Source organism: Phaethon lepturus, unplaced genomic scaffold, assembly GCF_000687285.1.
Source record: "Phaethon lepturus isolate BGI_N335 unplaced genomic scaffold, ASM68728v1 scaffold54031, whole genome shotgun sequence".
Classification (NCBI taxonomy): domain Eukaryota; kingdom Metazoa; phylum Chordata; class Aves; order Phaethontiformes; family Phaethontidae; genus Phaethon; species Phaethon lepturus.
In genome coordinates, this window is record NW_010520928.1 from 1,011 (window position 1) to 10,385 (window position 9,375).

At 40.4% G+C, this 9,375-nt stretch overlaps 1 protein-coding gene across 1 annotated transcript; it reads left to right on the top strand.

Moving 5' to 3' along the window:
* The first annotated feature begins 280 nt into the window (after positions 1-280).
* Positions 281-7,806, top strand: TGIF1 (TGFB-induced factor homeobox 1). Its single transcript, XM_010297536.1, has 3 exons — positions 281-296; positions 5,180-5,406; positions 6,754-7,806. Exons 1-3 carry the CDS (start codon positions 281-283, stop codon positions 7,318-7,320), a joined length of 810 nt encoding a protein of 269 aa, XP_010295838.1. The 3' UTR covers positions 7,321-7,806.
* The last annotated feature ends 1,569 nt before the right edge of the window (positions 7,807-9,375 follow it).

Consider the following 9,375-nt stretch of genomic DNA (forward strand, 5'->3'; position numbering starts at 1 on the left):
TTCCTATGCTCCCTACTTGCCCAGCAGTGGTGAGCTGGTTTCCTGTCTGCTGTTGCTTCCATTGTTCAGACTTCTCTCCCCGAGGGCAGCTGCTGCTGGTTGGTGAAATACCAAACTCCCTGCACTTTCAACTGTTGTTCTTGCCACCCCCGAAATAAATGCGTGTGAAAAACGCTGACGTAGTTTCTAGGTATGCATGTGTAGGGCTTTGTGTGTGTGAGAGGAGAAGAGAAGGGGAAAAATCTTGTGCTTTGAGGATTGCAAGTCCTGGGCTGAAACAATGGAAACAATGAAAGGTGACAGGCGGGAGGGAGAACTTCTGAGAGGGGCCATGGGCCAGGGGTTTGCGTGGCAGAAATTAAAAGGTGAGGAGACAAAGACGGAAACTTTTAAAAAGATGTTAGGGCTAGGGCGCCTTTGTTTTATTAAAGGTTGGGCTTGTAGTTTTTTGTGACCTCCTGGCACTTGAGGCTCATTCAAGAAGTTTCAAACAGTGACTTTATTGCAGAGTTCTTGCTTGGGCTCCTAGAAAAATCCCGTTTAAAAAAAACAAATAACAACTGTATAGCATAGCCAAGTCTGGCCGCTTTAGAAGCGGTAGAGCTCTGGCTGTGAATTGCAGAGGAAAACAAGTAAGCTGGTTCCTCAATTATGAAACATTCAGAGGAAAAAGTTTTGGGTTTTTTTCCTTTGGAAATTCCCTCCTGCATCCTTGTAAGTTCTTGATTACTTCTAGATAATTTTAAACTAATTTATTCTTGTTGTTGGTTTTTAAATTCACATTAAATTTTAGTTAGTTTTTTTGTTTGTGTGTTGGATTTTTTCGTTGGCTGTTTTTTTGTTGTGTTGTGGTTTTTTTTTTTTTTTTCGCTAACAGGCTGTGGGTTAAAACCCCTTCTGTGGATAGGTTCATTTACAAATAATAACGCGATAGCAATCACACTGAACATACTCAGCTTGTTAATTAGCTGATTTAGAATACAATCTCGCAAAGACACAAGGCATGTGCTCAAGTTTATACTTGTGAGGAATCCTACTGAACTTGGTTACAACAGGATCGGGGCATTAGATGGGAACTGGTTCTGTTTATCTGTGCTCATAAAAAAAAAAAAATCCGGCTTGAGAAATTCAGAAAACCCTAAGGGGGTGGGGTTTTCTGTAAGGTGATTTTTATTTATTTATTTGTCCCATCCCCTCTCTGGAGGGCAGAGATTGTTCCTTGCTCTCTACTTTATGCTGTTTGGAATAACAGTTGGCTTCTGCCACTTCCTCTGTGAAGCTCTGCCTGGACACAATGGGATAGTTGGGTTTTGTTTTTTTCTGATGCTCAGCCTAAATTTTTCATTTGCTTAACTTCCATTTCATTTGTCTCAGCCTCTCTAAATACTTCATCCTCCTCCTCGAAGTATTTCAGCGTGCCTTCTTAAGTAGCAGCAGCTTATTTTGAAATCAACTTCAGTCATCACTGCACTTCTTCTCGAGTTGTTTCAAGCTGGTAGCGGTTGGGTGCTGAGCTTAGACTCGAGATCCTAGATGTAATCTACCCTGAGCTGATTAGGGGAGGACCTGTAGAGTCTTTGGGCTGTGATACAATGCAACAGTGGGTTCAATCGTGTATATGACTTCAGCTGGGAAGCCAGGAGAATAAAGTAATTTATAAAGGGATGCTGACCATGTAGTTCTTGGGTCACTAATGGCATGGACTGGCTCATCTAAGTGGAAAACTGGGATTTTGTACCAGACCCCTCTGCAAACGAACTTGTGCTGCTTTAGTCCCATAAAAGCAGTTTTTCTGTTTAGGTTAAACATATTTAGGAGGAGACATAAAATAACCTGGCGCTAGCCTGCTTTTTAAGACAAAATAAATTGGTGGGTCAGCTGGCACTACTCATCATGTCCACAAGCCTTTATTCTGGGTGTAAATAACAGTAAGCCAATGGTCCAGTCGTGGAGCCTAGCCAGAAGCCTTTTCACTTGGGCCCCGTTAAAACAGGAAACCAGCAGCGAGTAGCCTGATTACTAACAAGACGGAAAAACAAAGCTGGGTTGTAATCAGCAGGAAAAAAAAAAGAGCCCTGACCGCAACAAGTGGGCCCCTTCTATAGTAAAAAAAAAAAAAAAAAATCAGCTGGGGTAGTGCGAGATTTCTAGCCATGACTTCCTGTTGCTGCTCGCTCTGTGCTGCGCCGGAGAGATCTGCCACCAGTTCAGAGGGCTGATCGTCTATTTAAATTAGCTCATTTAAATGAGGAGAAGTTGTACTACACTGGGTTTCCTGCTTAACCAAAACCTGCTTTGTGTCACTAACTTACTGTGTCAATTAATATGACACACTAAGCCGGCGGGTCAAAGGGCAGGTCCCGCTGTTGACTCATTTCTTGCTGAGGTAGGTTACGGTTAGTCAGATGGCAACTTTTACTTTAGCAAAAGATCATGTTTGCAAAATAGAGAAATGTTTTTATGTTGACAGCTTTCAGACAGCGTTTTCTCACTTTTGGGGTGGTGTGTGTGAAAAAGAGCAACAGTTCTTGAAGAAGTTTTGCTGTCGAGTCAGTTTTCTCAAACTCAGAGAGGCTCCTGTGGAATCTTTCAGCTGTGTGTTAGATCTCGGAGAGGCTACTTCAGATGGGCTGGTGTGCGTGTGGAGGACTCTTTGTTACACCATGTAAATATGCCTCACAAACCATTAGACACCTAACTTTGTCATAGAGGTAGTTTCTTTGGCTTCTCTTCCCTCTTATTTCCAGCCCTCACTGTTTGCCTCTCCCTGTTTTCCAAGGTCCTGTCTTGCTGCCTATTATATTTAAAAACAAACAAAAAACCCAACCCACTGGAGTGCTGCAACACTTCTGGTTTCTGACAAACAAGACCAGCGCCCTTGAAAACATTGTCTGAGTAGCATAGGCTAGTTTTAGCTAGTTCTTAAATTCAATTTAAAAGGGATGAGCTGCTTTGCAGAGCCATAGTGTTGTCTGTGCAGGATCTTTGTTCCAAGAAGTGCTCCTCATGGCTCCAGGAGCCCATTGTGCAAGGCATGTTCTCAGGTTAGGTTGCAAGCGTGACGGCACTTTCCGTGAAGCTATGGCAAAAACAAAGCAGTTTGCTTGGAATCATTTTAAAGCAAACATGTCATACTTTCTACATGAGTTAAGAGCCTGTACATAATTTGGAGTTTATCTGGTGTTGGCTATTTAAATATCGTTCTATTGTTCCTGTTCCATGACTGGATAATTTATGTAGCTAATCATCACAGGAAAAATTTGGTATGTCGTTTGGTGTTTGTCAGTTACATAAATCAGCAATTGGGAGAATGAAAACAATACTAAGTAAGTTACTGAAGTAACTGCGCCAGACAAATTGCAGATTGATCATCCTGCTGGGAATGCTTGCCTGTCAAAAATATGCATTGAAGTTTGGACAACTTAAACTAAATTTAAAGATGTTGGAGCTATTCATAAATAGGGGAAGGAAGAATAATTTACCATATCAGCTTTGTCTACAGTTTGAAACTGTAGTGTCCTCCTCTGGACACTCCTCCTCATCCCTGTCGTCCCTGTCCCCCAATTATTAAGGAAAACTTGGACAACGTGTCGTCGTCCCCCCGCCCTTTTTCTTTCTTTTTGTGTTATAGGTTGGTTGTGTGTGTGTGTTCCTTTTTTTTTAAATTGCATTAATCCCTCCTGTTTCTTTACTTATGGATATAGCTGTAGCTTTACATAGTTTTAGACTTGCATGGGCACACTTATATTTTAGGGCTGACTGTTTCCTTAAACAGAATATTTGAATTATGGGTGGTTGCCCACATAAAAATTTTACTTTTTACATTTAACTTGTTTATACTTGGTATATTAAGGTTTTTAGTTTTGATGTTATGAATGAGAAAGTTTCTCTTGCCTCCACCCCCATCTAAGTGCAAAACAAAGAAAGATTAAGAGCTTGTTTTCCTTTTGTAGTTTCTAGAAAATGCTTCTGAAAGACAGTGTAATTTCATTTGAAGTTAGTATTAAATTCTACTTGTTGGAAATGAGTGGTATCTCATTTGAATTTAGATACAGCTTGTAAGATTCCTAAAATTTCTGGTGAGCTTGACCTGGTGAGTATTTAAAGCATGGTTTTCTTTGTATTTTATGGTACTATTTGTTTCCTCAGTGACTTGTATATCCTACCAAAGGAGTAGAATTTTGTAGTCGTCCTGACAATTGAGTACTTGTTTGTTTTAATTTTATTTACATACTATAGCTTTGTGTTACTAGTAGTGTGGTGTGTATATCAAGGGATAATCAACTTTTGAAATCTGTTCCTTCCTTGGTGTTGAAGGAAAAAGGTATGCAGTTAACTTGTAAGTCTGGAGCCTTTGTAGTAAGTGTAGCACAGAACACACATTTCCACTGATTAAAATATGATATGAAAACTGTGAAGTTGAAAAAATAATCAGGATGCAAAGTGATACATTCAAAACAAACAAACCAACCCACCCAAACATTAAATGATTGTGGTTCTTTGATAAAGAAGTGCAATTAAATTATGGAAGTCCATTTCCTGATAAACTGGTGGACTCTTTCATGACTTAGGCACCTGGTTCTTTCCTTTTCCTGCACTTTTTTTTTTTCCTTCCTATGTGAAAATCTGCTCAGGGTTGGGCAGACACAATTTTTCCTTTTCTTCTTTTCTTGTTCCATTAATTTTTATTAATAGATCTGGAATGAGCTATTAATTTATAACATCTCCAAGCTATCTCTCCCAGGAGGGAAGCATCAACATGTTAAGAAGTAATTAAATAACCAATTGCTTGAGTTGGGTGTTTTAAAGTTCTTGCTTATTGACCTTTTGCCTAGCCACTGGATAGTTATCCTTGAAGAAGAGTGTTGGATGCATACCATAGCAAGCAAATTTGGACAATATTGGCAGTAGATAGAAAGTATCTGATAACATGCAGCAGATAAAGGTTGCCAGGGGAACAAGAAAATGAGGGTTTGTGGAGAATTCCCCTAGGAACAGATCATTGGTGCTACTTACTGTTCAACTGGCAGAAGCTACAGCTTGACAAGTTAGTGCTACAGGACAAGGAGGCTATACCATGATTCATAGTTAATGTAATAAAAAGTGAACCATAGAATGCTGTAGCTGAGTAGTTTGTGGATTTAGGAGGCTGATTGTTCTTGTTGTCTTATAATTGTAGGTGTAGTTGCAATATCAGGCAGTGAAACGGAGGATGATGACACTATGGATGTCCCACTGGATCTTTCTTCATCTGCTGGCTCAGGCAAACGGAGGAGACGTGGCAACCTGCCCAAGGAATCCGTGCAGATTCTTCGGGACTGGCTATATGAGCACAGATACAATGCTTATCCTTCAGAGCAAGAAAAAGCGCTGTTATCCCGACAAACACACCTTTCAACACTACAGGTATTAAAAAGATAAAGTAGTTGTCGCTTCAAAAGGAGCTGTTTTCTGTTTTCTTTTTAATTTACCTGTGGTCTAGTAGCTGCTACAAATGTTTACATTGCATGTGAGATTTCCTTTTTTATTGTTACTCGCTCCCCTTCTGATGGCACTTGTAAGGAGAAATACAAATGAATTGTGTGTCATGATTTTCTTTGTTTATCGTGAATAAAATTTCTTCTCTGGGAGAACAGGCAGTTATGAATTCGAGCCTGCATGGCAATTTTTGCAGAATCAGGGCCCAAAAGACAAACTGTCTGTAGGAGGTAATTTATTGTGAGGAGAAGGTATTTATTTGTCAACAGAGGTTTTATGGTGATAGATACACAGCTTAACATATAACTCTTCACTTCTAAAACTGCACCTTGAGGCTCGTTCTTGTAGAACATGCATATACATAATTAGAGGTACGATCACTTCTGTTAAATGGAACAACCTATATGGGATAGAGCTAGTCAAGTGTGTTGATAGAGGTATGATGAGGCTTTTGTGTGGTTAGTTTGGATTCTTATCCCAGGGTACGGCTGGCAGCTGTGACGTCCCTTGGATGCATCATTCTCGTCTTCTGTGACATCTTTGGTGGAATAACTGTTGGCAGTTGCTGCTTTCCACCTCGTGGGAAGGTGGCTGCATGAGAACTTGTGTAAACCCTGGTTTGTTTTTTTGAGAGGAGCTAAATATAGAGCGCTCCTGTTGACTTCTGGGCTTTATTTCTCCAGATTAATTCGTTACTACAAATTTCATAATTGGCTATGAAGTAAAATTTCCTTAATGTAACATCATAAAGAAAACCTCCTTTATGTAGTAAACAGAAAAGAGACGTTAAACTATAAACTATCCTGTATCGCCCAGGAAACTGGTTTGATATTTAAACAAGGACAAACTTAAATGAGGTAATTCATGTTATGTCTGTCGACACAGTCAGTTGAACAAGGAAAATCAGTAACTATTTGTGGGAGGAGTGGCTCTCTTCACAGAGAAAAGGTTTTCCTGTTGTTAATTAACCTAAGCTAGGGAACAATAGCTAATAGGTTAATGTGTGTGCACAGAGTTAAAAGCTAAACCCCTCCGTTCAGGCTCGCAGTCTTCAGATGTCCCGGAGCTTTCTGTAACATGAGTGGGGAGCCAGGGGTAGAGCTGGGACAAGGGAACGGCCTTTGCCAGGCCTGTCAGAACTCGTCAGTAGGTCTCTCCTTTGTTCTGCAGTTAAGGAAACTGCATGGAGGGATTCATTAATCTAACCCAACGACGCTAATGGCACATAGTTGGAAATGAATGAAGGTAGAAATTAAGATGTCATTATATTCCCAGGTCTGCAACTGGTTTATCAATGCACGCCGCAGGCTTTTACCTGACATGCTGAGGAAGGATGGCAAAGACCCAAATCAATTCACTATCTCACGGCGAGGGACCAAGCTTCCCGAGGGCGGCCTGGTGGAGTCTTCCATCAGCACAAAGAACTACATTCCCCTGCTGGAGGAGACCGCCTTCCTTCCTGCTGCCGCACCGCTCAGCAAGACTGTGTCCTCTTCCAAGCCAGCTTCCCCGGGATCGATCCTGGCTCGGCCGTCAGTGATTTGCCACACCACTGTGACTGCTTTGAAAGACGCCCCTTTTCACTTTTGCCAGCCGGCTGATGTAGGCCAGACCACGGACCTGCAGCAGCCCCCGGCCAACAGCTTCACAGACAACTCCCTCTCCTACCATGAGGACGCATCTAAACTGGGACCTGGTGCAAATACACAAAGTGGGCTGTTTAACACTCCTCCTCCAACCCCACCAGACCTTAATCAGGATTTTAGTGGATTTCAGCTACTGGTGGATGTTGCACTCAAAAGGGCGGCAGAGATGGAGTTGCAGGCAAAACTTACGGCCTAAATCCCCTTCCTTCTCCTTCCCCGTTTTGTTTTTCCAGGCAGGGATCTAACAGCTCTGTGGTTATTGCCACCCACATGATATCAAAAGACTTCACTGCATTATTATTATTTTTTTTATTAATCTTATTTGCACAAGGGATTGCTGAAATGAAGCTTCCTGTCACTGAGATGGTCTTCAGTGGAATATCGTCATTCCAAGAATTATAAACTTAAAGCTACTGTAGAAAGAAAGGATTGTGTGTTGTTTTTTTTTTAATGTTTTCTTTGTAGGTTTTTCATAATGTGAGATGGTTCCCAAGATCATGTGATTTGTTTTTGTTTATTTCAGACTGTGCAATATCTAGTAATGATATAGAGTCTTCTTATCATTCCCATGCGGAACAGAATATACCGACACGCTGTCTAAAAAATAAATTTTCAATTTTTTTAACAATACGAACTTTGGATGATTATGCTTTTTTCTCATAATGTAATAAAATATTTTCTTTAAAAATGGATTCATACGGAGTATTTTGTTGAATATGAGCTTTGCAGAAAACACAGCTTTACTCTTGAAATAAATGGAAGTGAGAAATATTTTTGAGCTCATACTGACTTCGTTTGGTTTAGAGCGCTACGCTAGCAGTTGTTAACCAGATGTTTGGAGGAATGTGGAAAAGTGGGCCAGAAGTACCTGACGGTGTTCTCCTATGTTGAAATTTTTTTAAGGGGCCAAAGGGAGCCATGTACGCAACTCTCATTAAATTTCAGGGGGGTATCTTAGGCCACTCTAAGAGTTCCAGCTTTTGGCTCCTAGAAACACTTCAGGGCTGGGAGATGTGACAGCCCATGGGGAAGTTCTCCTGCAGGTGAAATGAGGTCAGAAGAGAGGTTGGGGTGAGCATTCTTTGCAGGTGTTTGTGATACAGCTCCTACACATCACTGGTGACAAATTTTGAGGGGGGAGGGCAAAGGCTCCCACTCCTACTCTTCTTGGTCTAGCAGTAACAAGGTTTTGACTCAGTAATTCTAGTAGACTGAAATAGAGGAGACTGTACTGGGTTGAAATCTGAGTTCTGGGAGCCAAGTCTTGGTGAGATACTGAAACAGGTGGTTGACTAAGATTTAGATGAGATCCCTTGTTGTATTGGGGCTTATTCTGGCCAACAGAATCCAAGTTAACTTTCAGAAAAGGACTTTGCTATCAAAATTACTTATTACTGAAAAATGTGAAGACTTGCAGCTCACATTTCAATTTACTTGAATGTCACCCACCCTTATCCTTCCAACGACAGTGAAATAAGAGACCTCTAGGGGAAAAAATCAGTTCCAGCTAATCCTTAAAAACAAATGAGTTGTCTGTTTGGGAGGCTGGGGGAGTGCTTTGTGGAGCAGGAGAGCGGACGAATTTAAGGATATCATTATGAGTAGAAGACTGCAATATTCAGACTACCATGTGTATGCGTTTTGTTTTGCTGTGGCCTTTATCTTCTTTTTAGTGTCAGAAGTACTCTTTATTTGTTCTGTGGAGTACTCTCTGGAATTCTACTGAAGTTCTGCCTTTCTTTAACCTTCAAGTTTAAAATCACTGATTATATTTTTTTTAAAAATAGTAAACACTGTGGCTTATTCATGTCTGCATCAGCTTCGGTAACAGAGTCATCCTAATATACTGTATAAATATAGAATTCTTTTTTTAAAATACTTTCTATTGAAATAAAGCTAGAAAAAATAGTTTTGAGCATAACCAGAGATGGCTGTATAATTTGTTTTCAACAAATAGCATGTGAGTCCAGGAAGAGCCTTGTGTCTTCTCTTTTTGGACACACTGTACTTTATGTTTCTAGGCTATTCTTCTTGGGATACCCATGTATGTTTTTTTAGTTGTTTGTGTTTTTTTTTTTTTTTTAATGGCTAATTATAAAATAAAATGGAAGTACACTTTTGTGTAGCTGTGAGGTCAATGTTGAGGGAAAAGTTGGTCAATAGATGTCCTTTTGTGGCATAGATGATTGTTCTGAAAGGGTGCTAGACACCCAAAGAGGAGTATCAGTCTTTGGTAAAGGTTTGGAAGATG